Source organism: Pyxicephalus adspersus, chromosome 10 (assembly GCF_032062135.1).
Source record: "Pyxicephalus adspersus chromosome 10, UCB_Pads_2.0, whole genome shotgun sequence".
Lineage (NCBI taxonomy): Eukaryota > Metazoa > Chordata > Amphibia > Anura > Pyxicephalidae > Pyxicephalus > Pyxicephalus adspersus.
The window spans coordinates 44,295,900-44,313,880 of NC_092867.1; the positions used below are offsets into that span (position 1 = coordinate 44,295,900).

Below are 17,981 nucleotides of genomic sequence, written 5' to 3' on the forward strand. Positions count from 1 at the left end.
CCTTCGGAAAGAGATACTATAACATACACAAGGGGATGTATATCCGCCCTGGAAGCCTGGCTACCAAGGAACATCTATATTGTGGCTGCAGCCTTCTTGGTGATTTCTATTCTCCAGGTAACCAGGAATTGGAATCCTAAATTTCGCTTGTATCTTTCAGCCAATTACATGGGTGTTTCTGCACACACGGAATTCATCAAGGCTTCATTTAGCTTTAAACAGTTAAAAAAACAGACATTTTTTTACCCAGTTTTATTTAGCTCTGACCTTTATTTGAAGCAATTTTGCTAAAGAGGACAAAGCACCAAAGTGTGCTGGTGTGTTGTGACCATAACTAAGTGGGTTCTGGCGACCATAGCTCTTCCCATTGTTTTCCCAACACCGCCACTGGCTGCACGTGGAGGACTTAAAGAGGAAACCATAAAAACATAATTTAATCTAATTATTGGTAAACATTTTTGTTTTTCTTAGGAACTTGCAGAATAGGTGAACATGACTTGGTTTTAAACATTTTATTACATTTTTAAAATGGATTCTATACGGTCTGACATACAACATTTGCGAGTCATTGTCCATAGAAACATGCTTCAATCAAGTTAGTGGGTTCAGCCTATATGAGATCCTCTGAACCGGTTCAGAGGATTTCAAATATTGGCAGACAATGTGTATGGAGACCCAATAGTGCCATGGCATTTCCAACACTTGTTAGGGATGATGGGTTGTAGGAGAGAAGAAGGGCTGGTGTATACCACATCTTAAAATAAGTGGTTTTTACCTTGTGTGCTGTGCTCAATGTATAAAATGATTTGTAGTTAGCTGTTCTTGAACAGGGCCTGAAAACATAGTGAGTCAAATTGTGTAGGTTTCGAGAATTTTAAGTGAATGATTCTTCTGCATGCCTTAATATTAACTATCCACTTTACTACAGATTGGAAAATGCTAATAGTTTTGCACAGTTCTGTTCAAAAATGTACATGTAGGAGAGTGATGACCTTATCCATGTGCTTTTTCACTGACCAGTCACAAATGGTACCAATATAGACCAGGCTGTATTGGTAACTGTGTTGTATTCTTGAAAGTTATCCTGTTCATTTATATCTGTCTTTGTCGTGGTTAATATTTTTTTCTCTCTCAAAAGATATTTGGCATTTATCTTGCCCGAACATTGATGTCCGACATTGACGCTGTGAAAGCTGGATACAGATTTTAAGGACATGTCCACTATACTGGAAGTCTTCAGAGGATCTCTCTGTATGTTTCCTACTCTTTTAGAACCATGACTATTATCCACTGGAGATTCTGAGCCAATGCCCCCTTCCTGTGATGTATAAACTGGAGCTTGGAAAGTTGGTCTCTAGATACTGGCCTTGTAGAGAACAACTGTGGTGCTTAGAAGGATTAGCTTTACCCGTATGCGTCACTGCCCAACTCAACTCCTCTTTTTTTTTCCAAAGGAAAATTGGTTCAGCAGATAGCCTTGTATTGATCAGTAACCATTACCTGTGACAAGATGTTCATTATGGACTGAGCTCTGTTTTGTGACTTGACTGTTATTTACTGTTGCTGGACAAAACCACTGATAATTTGGGGTAATCTCCAAAGTGTATATGACCTTGTAAACATTTCTTGTACTTGTCACTGTAACAGTGATATGTCTTCAAGTGAGAGAACCACAATGTAGTTTCAAAGGGTCTTTCTCTTTGCCTCAACATGGAAAATGTCATTTAGATGAGTAAATCAATTAGCACATTTATTTTTGTCTTTCAGTTGTAAATCTTTTTATTTTGCCCCAGTATGCACTTGAGTGAATCGGCCAGAGTTTTAGTTTAGGGTAGACCAGGAAAAGGTAAGAATTTCTGTTCTCTTACCCGGACAGAAAGTGATCTGAAACCTATCACATAGATATGTTATGTCATGATTGGAGTCCGAATATTAATTCCAAGCAATTTAAATTCAGGTGCACGTACCCAGATTAGAAAAAAAAAAAAGCAAAATAAAGTGATACTTGCTGAACTGTCCAGATTCACAGATTTATTCAGCAAGTCATGTTTTATTTATCTTGGTCTGATTATTTCAAACATAATTCTTACCTGCATTCCTTCATGCCTTGTTGTGTTTATTATGCACAGATGTGGTACAATACATGTACTGGTGCACAGGAACATGTCTCATTAGTTAAATAGTGTAACATTCTGAACTTTATATTTTAGTTACTTATGCATTATTTGCTTTTCTGCTGTGGATCTTCATTAATACACTCCTTTGTATGCATAAAAAGACCTGGCAACTGTTACAATGTAATATTAAGGGGTTATACTAAGCATAGATGCTGTCTTTTAATGAGGGTTTAATAAAGGCTAATTGAATTTTTTTCAAATTTGAATGAATATTGAAGCCAAAGTCACAAGCAGAAAAACCATTGCTTGTTTTGGAAGAAGCAGCCTCTCTGCAATGGTCTAACATGCCCCCTGCATTTGCAAACCTCACACTCCCTGCTGATTGTTCTAGCTCTGATTAAACACTCCTTTTAGTCCCCTGTCAGACCACTGCATAGAGCTTACATCTTTTACAGCAAGTCCAGTGGTTCTTCTGTGCCAGTTGGACTGGCACTGATGTTCTTTTACAGCAGTAAAACATTTTCAAATATGGCTTTTCTCCTCTGTAAATGTAACCACTTAAACCAAACGTCAAACTGGACTTTAAAGTTGTATTGCACTTTTGCAAAAACTACTCCTGAGGTTCAGGTATGTCCATTTAGCATGGTTTGGAACTGTTGCAGTCTAATAAAAAGCAATACCTTAGAAGGATAATGGCTTGACCACAGTTGGATGTATGACAAAGAAACCCTGAGTCGTCTGTAGCTGGAAAGATAATGAAAACTCCTAATCACTAAAACAAACTAGTATAGACATTTACTGCTTGGTCTGATCTTTGCTCTTTTCAAGCAGCTATCTTGGGTCTGTAGTTGAAGGAAGATACACCTAGCCATGGTTCCCTAGGGTATGGGAAGTCTGCCAAGTTGATTGCCCACTAACCACAATATATTTTTGAGTGACTCGCTATTAAGGTAAAGTGGTCATCTGACACTTCTAAAATAGGCATTGCAAGCTTGATGGTAAGTTAGACACATGAAGACATGTAGGTCTTGTACACTCAGACCTAGTATAGGAGCAGTGTGTACAGCAAGCTTTTAGTGTTGTAACTGTGGACAAGCTGGAAAAGTAATGAAAGTCAACACTTTTACTATAATACTGACTATACACACTGCTCCTATACAAAACTGACCACCTGTACTGGTGCCATGACTTAAGTTAGAGGATATCAAACTTTCCAATACCTGCCAACCTCTTTTAATACAAGCATAACCTGTCTTTTTTCTGAACATTGAAATAAATGTGTTTACAGAGTTTCATGGTCTGACTAGATGACCTCAAGCAGCATTTCTTTTCTTGCTCATAGTTAAAAGGCTCGAATTATATTAGGAGTGTACTACTGAACGTCTAGATTTGGCCCACTCCATCATTTTACCCAAACTCCTGTCTGAGCTTATGGGAGATCAGTGGGATCAAAAAGCAAGAAAGCTGTCCTCAATTCTTCTATTCAAGCTAAAGATATAGCATAGTCACCACTTCTTTCTCTAAAATTACAGGGTTCATGTACTTAATTTGTGATCTGAGCTGATCTTAGATGGAAGAGCTGGCTGACTACCCTGAAAAAGCCTCTGGGAGAGGGGAGAAGCTTAACTAGCTGCAGGGGTAGTTCTCTTGTGTTGCTGTCAAAGTGAACATTTTGTATTATTCTTGTGTCAGTCTTCATCCTGTATTTTTGTCGTCTGCCTTTGACTTTTAAGACATTTAAGCAGAGCTATTTTTGCCAGTGCAAACCTTCCATAAGGCTAATTGTTAAAAAAGGTTACACAAATCTCATTATAATGTACCGATTCCTGTTCTGTAAATCTTGTTTATTTTACTTTGGGCTTGCATGCGTAGTTTTGCATTTCATGTTGCATTACAAAAGGCACAACAGTGTCATCTTGTGGTTGGTTTAGATAATGCGGAATAATGAAAAAGAATATTGAATCCTGTTTTATTATTTTCTTGTTATTTTAGAATATTATGTTTGTATGCATTGCAATGTTTACAATGTTTTCCCAGGCTAAGCCAGTGCTAGGGATTGTTAAACTTAAGAAAGTATCCTTGTTGTTTTAGTTTATTGCATTTTGTTTAGTTGCAGAGGTGTTATTTTAAAAATGTTTGTAAAACAATACATTCTGATCTTATTGTGGGTACCTGTTGAACAAGTACCCAGGCTGTGTAATGTAAAACAGTAAAGAATTGTCTTGAATCTGCTTTCATCACATAGAGTGATTCTGTTACCCACCCTCAAATATTCTATTATATGATATTATTAAAAAACTTTTTAATGAAGCTGAAAACCTCTCTGAATTCCATGACCATTGAAAATAAAATAGATCCTGTGCTGTTTTAATACCAGGATTCAAGCATGACCCTGTGCCTATCTTAAAAAGCTTTGGTCATCTGTATTTCTTAGTGTACTGATGGTGTAATCATTACCAGTGTGTCCATATTTGATGTATTATTTTACTACTGAAATGCATAGTAGTTAGTTCTGGTGAACACTCCATGTTGGTTTACCCCCAAGGGTCCTGACCGACTGTACATGGGAGGCTCACAGGCAATGTTCTATCCTAAGCACGAACATAGCCTAAACCATCATGGAAATTAAAAACTGCCCAATGAAATAGCAATATCATCGCCATCTTATCCTAAATCTTAGCTGCCTTTACCATTTTCTCATCTTTCAACATAAAGCAAGTAAAACAAAAACCACTCCCCCAAATCACTTGAATTCTACTTGCAATATGGTGTTCATTTAATACTTCTGTAGGAATATCTGGCCGCTGCCGCTTGGTTAGGCATTAATTTATGGATGAGCACTGTCTTAATTTATCTGGCTTTTTAATAACACAGAGAGCATTGATGCTGTACAAAGCGCACTAAGGCATAGCAGACTAATTTCACCTTTCATCAGTTTAGACTGTCAGAAAAATGAAAAGCTGATTGAAGGGCTCGTGAATTAGTGCCTTTTGTCCGTTGCTTTATTAAAAAGCCCCAAACACTTTTGTTATTTTACAGTCATGTCAAAATGTACTAAAAAGTTGTCTTATAACAAAATTGTAATTATTTTTAATAAATTGTTTTTTTTTTTTTTTATCACATTGTTCTGTAATCTTCGTAGTTTTTGATGTGTCTGTGAGGTGGTTGTTTCAAAGACTTGGATGGTGCTGGTGAAGGTGCATGCTATATATTGGTATGTATGGTGTTTTTTTTATACGTTCAAAAGTGATTATAAAAGTGCCTACATTATTTGTTCATGTTAAGGCCATTTTGTTTGAGGCATGGCCTTGGTTCCTTATGCAGGATCTCCCCTCTAATGACATGATGGAAAATTCAAGAACCAGCAAGAGTGGTTCAGAGACCACAGAATGACCAAGTAAATGAAGAAAAATTAGTAATCCTTTTATTGCAGATCCCAAGGTACATTCCCCTCTCCAACATGCTCTAATGAAAATCCTTTAGCAGGTGAAACATGGTTTATGCTTTTTTTCCCCCTTGGGGTTCAGTTTTACCCTTCAAACATTTTACTCTGATAAAGAGGGGAAATAAAATACATTTTAAAATTCTCAACATAAATGTATAAAAATGAATTTTGAACAACTCCTTGAACAGTCTGGGTGTTTTTTAGTACAACATTGGGTTGTATTTGCCATATGGCTGGCATTGTCAAGATGTTTGTTAGACATAGTTCTTACCATGATTTTATTTATGTGGACCTAGGAAAATGTGGATCAGTTTGTGGTCTCTGTTATTGTATGGAACTATAGGGATATTATGGCTACAGTACAAGGGCTCCTAGATGTCTTCTATTACAGTAAGCCACTACAAAATTCTTATCATAGTAAGTAAAGGTTTGTATCCTTGAAATGTACCGAGAGCTTAATATGCTATCAAAGCTTCATATTCTGTGTTTAATGTGTATCTAGTTCACAGAATTGCCATGTTTTTGTTTGATGGCATATGTCTGCACAGTAGATTGAATTCACATACCATTTCTATGGACCAGGCACCTCTGCCCTCTTAACTTTTGCTATCTCTAGCAGCAAGTACTTTCATTTATTTAGTAGTGATAATGAACCAAGCAGCACATCTGAAGTCATTTTATTTTATTAACCCAAAATAACCAGATGCTTACATTTCTGTACAATATGCAGTTATGACATTTGTTGATATAATATAAGGGCTTTACACAGCTTTTTTAGTCCTGGGAAAGTGCTCAAAAGGCGGGACAAAGCACATGCGGATCTATTTGAGAAGGCAATATAATGTGCATTTTTCACTACCCTGTATCATGAGTTCAGTTTATCTATATTCATACTACTTTATTAGTGAATATAGTCTAATGCCTCAACCAATGAATAATCTGTAATAACCGTTTAAAAGAAAAAGTTATACAAGACTTCTGCTATGCAAAATCAGTTGAATCGTTTAGCTATATTGATGAATTCTATTTGTATCTATTTAGTAAACTTTTAAAGTGGCAAATAATAGCTGTATATTTGTTTCACAAAGGGTCTGTTCTCAAGAACCATTCCCACCAATATGTAATCCTAATTTATACAGTTGTCCCATCATTTTTATTGCTTACAAAGCTTTTGTGAGAATGTTCTGTACACGCTGGAAAATGCAGCCATAAAACAATAACTGGTTTCTATTATCCTGCACCAAATGGGACCCAATCGCTGTATGGAGGATACTATGAAACTGCAGGTCAGTCACATGTTGGGGAATATATAGGGCAGATTGTCAACTTTTTACTGTTTTTCTTTTTTAAATCAAGCAAAAAGGAGATTTGCTGCATTTAATTTTTTGCATTGCCCTAATATCTAAATATATTTTAAAATTCATCAATTGTTAGTATTCTATTCTTAAGGTGTATGAATGCTGCTGGTAATAACATTTCCACATAGTTAATCTATCCCTAAATGATGCAATTTTGTTTCTAGTATCTATTTGGCTACTTTTATCAGCATAGACTAAGGCTGTGCTGCTACGGAAAACATATCAGGTGGATGCAGGATTGGCCTTTCTATATTTTGCTTTGTTTAGCAGATAAAAACTATGCAAAGAAGTGTCCTTCGGTCTGGCTGGCGTTCGCCATTATCTGCAGGACTGTATTGGCTTGTTTCACCACATTGCTATTGTTGTGCCCACAAAGCTTCTCCACAGTCTCCTTCAGGTTGATGGCTTCCATTTCTTTTCTCATGTCATCTGCAGAAAGAAAGTCCCAATATGAAACTTACCAGGTATACAGGAATTATCAGGACCAAACTTTTACTTGGTCTTTCGCTCTGTTATGATACTGCTATCTGGGGCTCAGTTACATTTTTTTCTGATGGCAATCATCAGGCTAAAGAAGAAAGAAAATCTCCCAACTTTATTTTTATTTTTATTTTGAAAAGGGAAGATTAGAACCCCTGTTAACTATGGATCTCTTGTTGAAGAGTTTCTCTTTTTTCACAGTAAATATGGGACATAATTCTAATGGAGCCCTAGAACAAAGCCTACTTCTAATCTATTCCTATTCAAGACTAAAAACTTACCAGGACATACACCTAACAATCATATCTTGTTTGCAGACACATATAGATTTGGATTTGCTGTCAAGTCACACATACCTACCTACCTCCAAATCTGGCTGGGTAACATCTGACCATTGCTTGTAGTTAGTATTTGCTAAAACTCTTCTCTCTTTGCTGTTAGTGTTGATGGGGAAAGGGGAGGTCCTGGTGCAATATATGTGGTTACCTCTTGTTTTTCTGTGTCTTACATATGGTGAGTGTGAAATAGGTTATCATTAGAGAAGCCTAGAGGCCCGGTTTACACTTATTTGTGGCAATATGAGTTGTGATTGTGCTTTGTTTCATTTCTGATTTTAGGCTTTTTGAGGTGCATTTGCAACTGATTTTTTCTCTTAATTTTGCACATCACATGGAATTAGGCTGTGATTGTGATAGTGATTGTGATTTGAGCTCTGAATCCAGCACATAAAGAGGTTTACCTGTGTTCCAGTCTCTGCTGAATAAGCAATAACAGACTGGATCGTTCAAAATGTATTATTTCTGCTGTTTGTGTGTAAGGTATTTATTTTATACATATTCCTATGTACACACCATAGATATTGAATATAATGTGTTGCATTTGGTTCTAGGGTAATGTTTTATTGTATATGTATATTTAATAATTTTAAAACTATTTAATAATAGAACACATAACTTTTAATGTATATTTAATAATATAACTTTACAACTTGAACTGCTCTTCCCAGGATGTAGGAAAGGGCCATGACTTTGGCTGGAATTATGGCTCATGATCAGTTGCCGATTGGAAAATAGAAGAATTTAATGGAAGATACTTCTCCAGTTTCCATCCATTAAAGCAACCCTTTTACAGCACCGAGCATCACCGAGCATCCGCTGACAGCTCTGAACATTGTCAGTAAAAATAAAAAGCTCAGTACAAGCATCTATGATTACCGGAGTCTAGAAGGCTGCACAGCAGGCCCATCGAATTGTATTTCACCTCTGGACCCATCGATTCATCCTGCAAGACTTTGAGTAAGATTGATACCAAGTCTGACTCTTTAAACGCTTCTTCAACTATCTCTGAAACAAAAAAACAAAAAACAGGTATTAGATAAAAATGTGTGTTATAGTGGCAAAAGATTTTTTAAATGCTTTTACACATTAAAATATTCTGCTTACTGTAAATGCTCCTATTATTGCATAATAATGTTTTTAAAAAGTTTGTGACATGGCAAAGTTTGTTTTATTTGTACATTAGATTATTTTATCTTTATGCAGCCTCCACATTTAGGTTGGTGGTGCTGGACAGTGATTTATGTGGCATGGCGTGTGAATGTCTGTGCATGCATGTGTGGATATTTCTTTCTGATATTTTATTTACTTTCTGTCTGTTATGAAAAAAAAACATAATTATGTTGTAATATTTTACCGAGATTGATTGCAGATACGATGGCCAATGCGATAAGGGCTTCATTTTGCATGATGGCGTGCTCGCTAGTTGTCATAGACACCAGATGTTTAATACCCTTGGCCTTTTGAATGGCTTTTACAACTTCCTAAAAGTAACAAACCATATTAAACAGATTAATAAACACATTTTGCACAATTTTGTTGGGGGTAGGGGTGCAGCAAGTTCAATTTGTCCTTTTCTTTACATCTACATGTAATAGAATTACCCTGCAATATCAGCAATATCCTTCCACCTCTGCCGTCACAAATAATTTTCCCTCCCCTGTGTTCCAGGTTTTGTAGAGGCTAATTATTTTGGTTACACACTTATTTAGTACAGTGTACGCATTTACCGATTTGATTTTCTTCAAACCCAGAAATATACCCATAAAAACTTGCTGATCAGAATACTATCACATATTTATGACTTTTATGTTATGTAATGGTAAAGCTCAAAGTGAGCACATGCATTTTACTTTAGGAGAGCTCTGTTCTCATTTTAACATTGAAAAGTGCACAGAATTTAAATTTTGGTTTACATAAAATGAGAAAATAATGTTCAGATAAAATCAAGTTGTATTAGTAGTATAAGCCCAAATAAGTGCTTTCACCACTGGTTTGTGATCATTAAAAATTCATTTTCATTGCATAAACTTTTTTAATTTTAAATATTACTTATTATATATTTTGTATTATTTTGTTAACATTATTATTCTTGTGCAGGAAACACAAATGACTTGTAGATCACCTAACCCTTTTTTTTGTGATCTGGGGATTAGTTTTTATCATATGGGCATCTTAGCCATCACCGACTGCCAGCATTTCCAACACGAGAAGTAGTTTGGACCCACAACAGGTGAGCCTGGTGCCATTTTTAAAATAACACTGGGTCTCCAGTAATTAAGTATACCATTGAAAGTGTTTTGTTTTATCACATTGATAAGGTTCTTCCAAAAATCTTGAAAGCTGATATTTTACAAACCCTTTATGTGATGGGGAATACCTTCTTTCTATTGCCCAGGGTGACCAAGTATTGTCATCCTAGGACTTCAAGTTTGTTACTGCCAGAATCATCTGATGAAGTTGTCAAAAGCCGAAAAAAGAAATCTAATGCAGCCAAAATATCTCGGAATTTGTAAGCTGCCATATAATAAAATGTCTGTTTTTGGGGTTTGATGCACTTAATTTTGTAACTGATTGCTACATCTTGATTTGTTCTATTATTGTGTACTGTGTGTATTGCCCATTTGAACTAGAAACACAAGTCTTCCAAGTTTGCAATGTTTTAGGATCACTTGGTTACTGGCATAAATATTATTTTTTTTAAATCCACATGTTGTTGGAGTATTGGTATAATTAGATTTGTATATTAGGGTTGTTATATGTGTGTTCTGGCAGCTAGCATATAATATTAAAAGTGTAAATGATTTGGTCCTATTGGTAGTCAGCTTGTCAATCTTCAAATCTCTGATGCTCTCAGTAGGTGGTTTTACCCCTTCCAGCAGTAAATTTTCAGTCTGCTGTTCCTGTGATACTGAAGATGTTGCCATTATTATCGTTTCCTGACAAGTTGTCATGCTGACCCTGTTGCTTCATTTTTCATATGTTTCCCATGACAGACCTTCTTTAAAGTGTTTAATTATTGAATATTCTTAACACTGGGGAACACATTTTTTGTTGAGTCAGATCCTACACTTGTTTTTACTAATTTTTGGGTGGTGAATCCAGAAGTGACCCCAGTTTTTTGCTATCACATCCAGTTTTTACGATACAGGGTACCCTCCATTTTTGTAAAAAAACATACAAATTTTACATACAATGCAAAAATAATGAAATAACTTGAATGTACTGTTTATTTAAATTTCTTTTTGTTCATACAAAGGATTTATTGTTACTCTATGACATTTTTTTACAGTAAAACATTTGAAAAGTAATCGGGTAAGCGATTAAAAATTTACACTTTTTTTTAGCTTTTTATAGTGTGTTCAGTGTTAGGACAATCCCGCCGGATGCTCCAACAATAGTCAGCCATCATATGTGCATCCCATCCACCCTGATACCGTCCTTCCATGACTTTCAAATTTTGGTGGAATTGTTCACTTTGCTCATCACTGACTGCCCCAAGGTTTTTTGGGAAGTTAGAAAGATGGCTATGCAGAAAATCCACCTTGATGCTCATATTGCAACCAAGCATTTTTTAGCTCTCCAAGAGTTTCTGGACAATTGTGTATTGTGTAATTGTGTAATTATTTGCTCGTGTGTTTCCAAGAAAGTCCTTGACAATGGCTTTGAATGATAACCAAGCATTCTTTTTGACTTCTGACATTGTCCTGATGAAATGTTCATCTTTGATGAGCTGCTGAATCTGTGGACCATCAAACACACCAGCCTTTTTTTTTTCAAATGATAGGCTAGGAAATGCCAAAATGAGGTACTAGCTTTAATTAAGTGCTTCATCAGTTTCTCGTGTAGAATGTTTGGATCACCTGGTTTTAGGGCAGATCTTGGAGACCAATTCCTTGGCAGCCAATGGCTCTTACAAGCTCTGCTGTCCCACATGCACAGATAACAGGAAAACTTGGTGTATCCACGTTGCTAACAAAGAAGGAAGCATACCATTTTAAGGTCAACACAGGTGACCCAATTGTGTTGGTGATATTGCAAGAACTCAATTACTTTCTTTGTCTGCAAATTCTTCACAAAGAGAAACTGAATGGCCAAATGGGACTGACCCAAATATATTGCCATTGTGAAGTAGGACACAGTTTAAGCTCCACTTTGAGCTATCGATGAATAGTCACCATTGAATTGAGTTAGAGGAATTGGGGATTTCAATCTATAATAAACCAGGTATGTTATGGCAATACATGATGCCACTGTCAGTTCTAAAGTACTGCAGAATTGCGATTTATCTGTTCGAAAGAACAATACCTTCGTTCCTTTTTTAAGTAAGTTTTTCTCACGCAGTCTTGATGCTAGGAGTTCTGAAGCCTTCTTCAATAGTTCCAAATCACTCAACTAATGCTGATCAAATCCCTTACAAACAGACTCCTTTTCAATTTCAAACTCTTCATCATCAATCTTCATTGTTGTCACCTAGTTCATCACCATATTCATGTTCTTCAAGAGAGGATAGTGTAACGAAAACCGGCACTCGGATTTCATCGGAATGAGCCACTGGGCATAAAGCTGATGGTAGACTAGGATACTCTGTTACATTTTTTTTTCTTGTTATATCCTGAAATTTTCACTATGCAAACGTAACAGTCACTGAAATGATCTCCTAGCTCTCGCCAAACCATAGGTATACAAAATGGCATCTTATCACGTGTCCATTTGTCCACAACCGTAAACCCTCGACACACTGTTTGCACATCTTATGATGGGCCCAAGACTTATCTTGATCACCAAGTTTAACTTTGAAATAAGCAAGATAGGCTTGCTCTACAAATGTGCTCATGTTCGCCCTTTTGACTGGGAATGGTGAAACTGCCACAGATATAACAAAACCAGACATGATCTGAAAGAAAGGAAATATGTGTGTAAGTAGAAAAATACATTTTGCTTATTCGCTAAGTACCTCTGACTACACAACCTCTGACTACACTGTCTTGCATGTAAATGAATAACCTATAAAAATCCACGCTGAAAGCGGTAACCTCAAGTCACACTCTGGGTAGGTAAACCTATTTGAAAGTTAATAATTACAGCGCTTACCTGATCCGCCGGCGTCCCACGTTGTCCATCGCTGCAATCCCTGTCTTCTTTTATCTTCCTCCGGCGTCTTCTGGACACAATGAGTCACCAGGGAGTTTCCGGTGACGTCGGTGCGTGTGTATGTTGCCGGCGGGGTGGGAGATTCAAAATCCATTTGTATTGCATTCAATACAAAATAACTATATTGAATGCAATACATTGGATTTATATGTGTAAAAGCAGTACATAGTTTTCATGAACATTTATTTTACTGTATAATATATTAGTATATTTAAATTCAAAAAATTTAAAAAAATTAAATTAAAAAAAAATATATTTTTTTAATTAATTTATTATTTTTACATGATTGTGTTTCAAACTTTATTATACTCGTATTATTATAGTATACTGTCAAATAAATTTTCATGAAAAACAATTTACCGCTTTTAGACATAAATCCAGACAGAAATGTTCCACTTGGGAGGTTAATAAAAGCAGTAGAGGAAAAAAATGATGTGATAGAAGAAAACTAACCTGCATTTTCAGAATCAGCATACCTATTTTAGTGTAAATAAGCTTAAAAATTGAAGTCAACAAAAAATGTGTTCAAAATTGTTCCCCAGTGTTACCTGTTTATAAGCGTGCTTAATGGCAGTTTTGTTTCTAGCATTGTTTTTTCATTCTTCATGTAACATTAATATCGTCTTACTTGAGACTTGCTGTGTCGTAGGAGAGATGCCAGTAAACGATTTGCTTCACCTCGTACACCAATGTGATCTTTCACTTCACACCACTGCACAAGTCTTGCCAGGAGCTTGGGATCCTGCCCTAGAATCCTGGCTGCATCAGCTTGAACAAGAAAATGCAAAGTTATTTCCAAATGCAAAGTAAACCTGTCATAAAAAATTAAAAGTATAACAAATAGCTTGTCAGATCCAGGCATAACAAATTGTCTTCATGTAGTCAAAACCCAGCAGCTGTATTTCTGTTTAGGTTTGCTTGCAATTGAAAATGCATAAATAGCATATGCGGAAAATGAAATGAAGGCTCATCCTGCCACTTAAAATATGTAACAGGCAAAGTTGGAAGAGACTTGACTTCAATCAGAGCTCTGGCACAACTCTAGGTAATTAATACAAATAGCTGCTGAATCATCTTTACCTAAGAATGCCATTGTAGGTTCTTTATTGGCTTTAATTCCAGGCAGTAGCAGAATCCTGATCTCCAGTAAAATTACAACCTCTCAACTGAGTTTGGTTTTGTGGTATTTCATAATGCACCGAGAATAATTTAATATGTTTGTTGCATTTTGATATACATGCAGGCATCTTCTGGTGCTCTTAGGTCTTGTATATCATTCACTTTTGCAGGAGCAGTTTATAGAGTAAGATTTTGAAAAGCATTTGGAAAGCTTCAAGCAGGCTCTCTGAATCCTTTCCCAGCCAGATTCAGTAAAGTGTAGCACTGTTTGAGTTAGTTGGAGGTGTTTAAATTGGAAATAACTCTTACTTTTAAAAAAATCAATCAACCCCCAGGGAATCTCGGCATATGCAGTTTAGCAATTTTTTTTAAAGAAGGTAGCAATACCAGACAGGAAAGTGTGTTTTATTGCAGAAGGGGCATTGGCTATCTATTCTGTATTAATGGACCTGTCTGATCACAAATTATTTTTTGTGGAACTATAGTTCCACATTAAGTCCCAACTTAAATTGTAGTTCAAATTGCCCAATTATTTTCCAGGTACATCAAAGGAAAAGGTGTAGAAAGTCTTGCAGTCTTCTTTATAAAGCAGCCTGTCCCCTGCCGACATCAGAAAAATAGTATGAAGTTTTTGACTACAGAGTCCCACAGCAGGGGTAGGGGGTGCTTGGACCTCTGCAAGGAGATTACTGCCTTTCATCAGAGCGCAGAGGCTCCCTCAAGGACAGGGGGCAGGCTTTTTGTTTCAAAGGTTGTGGCTGCATTTTAAAGAAAACAAACACTAAAGCTTTGCACACCTTTTGTATTGATGCACATGAAAATGTATTTAAAGACCATCTGACCCTCAGAATAAATCAGCTAAAATTATAGTTACTCCCGTTAGAGTGTATGTTACACTTCCAAAAGCTAGACCCAAGATTTTAAGTTTAACCTGAGGCTTTTAAAGCCCATGTTTGAAGTCCCCATGCATTCTAATGGGGTAATCTACACCAGGACGTTTCCTTCAGGCACGTTTATGGGCTTTATCTTTAACATTGTTTGCAAGGTTTAAAAAATTAAAACGCAGGAAAACGCCTAAAAGCGAGGTTAAAAAACGTGAAAACGCTCCCATTGAACCCATTTAAGGCTTTTAATAGCGCTGTTAAGCTTTTTTGAAAGCTTCCATTAAAAACAATGGGGGCTTTTTTAAGCATTTTTAGCAGGACTTTGGAATCTGGAAGCCCCCTTTAATAGGGTTAGTGTAAATAAACTCTTTTTTTTACAGGTTATCTCAATGACAGGATGATTCCCACGGCTGCAATCATGACATGAGCACAGCCCTGGGACTCCTCCTGACAGTGAGGGATCCTGGGCACTAGGGGTTAATCTGGGACGAGGCTCTCCATTCACCTCTAGTGCTCTGTGATTGGCTGAGGTTTTTCGTTTCTCAGCCATTCAGCACTAGATTTGAATGTGGAGACTTGTCCCCATTCATCTCTAGTGCTCTGTGATTGGCTGAGAAAAAGGAAAGCCTGATGACAGCTCAAACATCATCAGGGCTCCCACAGCCCTAGAGGAGCTGTGACATGTGTTCTGTATTTGTAGCACATACTACAGCTCCTCTAGGGCTGGGGGAGCAATCAGGAGAGCAGGGCTGTCAGCATAGCAGAGCTCCGCTGATTGCTCTGCTCCCCGAAAGGGAAATCCTGATGATGCTTGAGCAGTCATCAGGGTTTCCTATTTCTCAGCCAAAAAGTTTAGTTACACAAACACACACACATGTAATAAAATACTTTACATTAAAGCCTCGTCCAGATTTTTACACATATAATAACCCTTTCAGGGAATAAGTAAGGGGGTTTTGTGTACCCCCTGTACTCATTCCCTGAAAGGGTTAAAAGTAAACGCTTTTGTAAAATTGCGGCAACCCACGGTAAAACGCGGCATAGGCGTTTATAAAAATTATTTAGCATTTTTAAGTCAAGCTTTAAAACGCTTGTAAAGTGCATAAAAACGTATATAAACGTGGTAGGAAGGTTTATATGCATTTTTGAAACTGTCCATGTAGACCCATCCTAAAGTTTGCTGAAAGCTTTGCAAATATTTTGTAACCATTGGTTTACCCATTGATCTGGTTCTAGTGGTTCTAGTTTAGATTAGTGTCACAAATTAAAATTCAATAGTTTAAAAAGAAAACATATTTTTTTAAATTAATTTACACAGAGTATCTGAAATGCCTGTTCAGAAAAAAAAGACTATGATAGAAAATTGAAGCTGTACTGTTGAAATTACCATCAATTACAAAGCGTATGTAGCTTAAACAAATATCTATGATACAAAATAATTAAGTATCCGACCATCCCAGCATGGCTGTTCTTTAAAAAGAAATACATCAAACAACTTGGCTGTACTGTGAAAGTTAATTAGCTGAAGCCTTCAATTCACAGTATTCTCCTGTATGTTTTTTTTTAGTCTCCTATTTTGTTTGTGCAACTAAAAGTATTTCAGACATGGGTAGATGATGGATGCACCTCAATAATTTTCTCATTATGCGGATGTTATTTGTTCATATATTACTAGTTCATTGAAGACAAAAGGTATAGACTTCCTATATGGTGAGTCGTTTTGTGTCTAATTCATACAGAAATGATTAGTATTTTTCTTATTTGCATACCTTGGCCATCAATCAGCATCCTTAGTGTGCCAAGAAGCTTAAACTGCACTGGAGGCATCTCTGAGCGCAGTAACATTTGAATCCTATCTGCCACCCCTTCTTCCAGCATCTTTACTTTGTTCATCACTAAAAAAAAAAAAAAAGTTCATGGTCAATGCCCATGTCAGGTACTTCATTTTTTTACAAGCTAGATTTCATATAAGGAAGACAAAAACAAAGACAATCTGAAAAAAAAAAAAACTAAGCAGCCAATCTGAAATAAATGTGTATAATAAATGTATTGCCAAATGCTGAAATAATGTATGCTGTAAAAAGGCAGATATGTTACATAGTAGGTTAGGTTGAAAAAAGTCCATCAAGTTCAACCACTAGAGAAATAAACATATTCCAGATATAAAACCATATAAGACATAGTTGGTCCAGGGGAAGGCAAAAAAAATCCTGGTACAATTTGCTTCAACAGGGGAAAAAAAATCCTTCCTGATTCCATGAGGCAATCGGATGTTCCCTTGATCAACGGTCTCTGATATCTTTACTTTAAAGTCTTTATACCCAGTTATATTCTGTGCTTCTAGGAAATCATCCAGCTTTTTCTTAAAGCAATCTATAGTAGTTGCTGAAACTACTTCCTGAAGGGAGCCGATTCCATAATTTTCTTAGACCTTACAGAGAAGAATCCCTTCCTTATCCGGAGCTTAAACTTCTTTTTCTCCAGAAGAGTGCCCCACTTGTCCTTTGTAATGATCTCAAAGTGAATAATTGAGAAGAAAATTCACTATATGGACCATTTATATATTTATACAGGGTGATCATACCCCCCCTTAAACGTCTCTTTTCAAGGGAGAATAGATTCAGTTCAGCTAATCTTTCCACATTGCTGAGCTCCTCCATTCCTTTTATTAGTTTAGTTGCCCTTCTCTGCACGCTCTCTAATTCCACAATGTCCTTTTTGTGAACTGATGCCCAAAACTGGTCTGCAATGACCAATGCTTTGTACAGTGGCAGGATTATGTCTTGATCTCTGCAGTCTATTCTTCTTTTAATACAAGAAAGTATTTTGCTAGCTTTAGGTATTGCAGCTTGGCATGTGACAAAACAACTTTCAGTGCCGTTGTGTTCTCCAAAAGTAAACCATAACTGAACAACAATGCAATACTTATATCAGTGTGTATTAAGCAATTGCCTTTTTTCTTAAAATATTTGTTCATCCTTTTGTTTTTTATTAGTCCATTATCTTTGCAGCCACTTTCAATGTACATAGACTTCAGTAATGGTATTATTGAGGGTGAGCTTCCTGTTGACAAAACCAGTGGGTCATGG

The 17,981-nt window shown here is 36.5% G+C and overlaps 2 protein-coding genes across 2 annotated transcripts in view; one reads left to right on the forward strand and one right to left on the reverse strand.

Moving 5' to 3' along the window:
• Nucleotides 1-5,229, forward strand: part of TSPAN14 (tetraspanin 14) — a 27,716-nt gene extending 22,487 nt beyond the window's left edge. Inside the window, exons 8-9 of the mRNA XM_072424931.1 lie at nt 1-117; nt 1,139-5,229. The exon at nt 1-117 is cut by the window's left edge and continues 3 nt beyond it. Coding sequence (XP_072281032.1) covers nt 1-117; nt 1,139-1,210 — 189 coding nt within the window. The 3' untranslated portion in view covers nt 1,211-5,229. The remainder of the gene's footprint in view (nt 118-1,138) is intronic.
• Nucleotides 5,230-6,229: 1,000 nt separating this feature from the next.
• LOC140339994 (rap1 GTPase-GDP dissociation stimulator 1-A-like) overlaps nt 6,230-17,981 on the reverse strand; it is a 90,497-nt gene continuing 78,745 nt past the window's right edge. The window contains exons 10-14 of the mRNA XM_072424930.1: nt 16,662-16,787; nt 13,518-13,657; nt 9,093-9,219; nt 8,615-8,743; nt 6,230-7,349 (exon numbers count right to left, since the gene is read on the reverse strand). Of these exons, the coding sequence (XP_072281031.1) occupies nt 7,198-7,349; nt 8,615-8,743; nt 9,093-9,219; nt 13,518-13,657; nt 16,662-16,787 (674 nt within the window). The 3' untranslated portion in view covers nt 6,230-7,197. The remainder of the gene's footprint in view (nt 7,350-8,614; nt 8,744-9,092; nt 9,220-13,517; nt 13,658-16,661; nt 16,788-17,981) is intronic.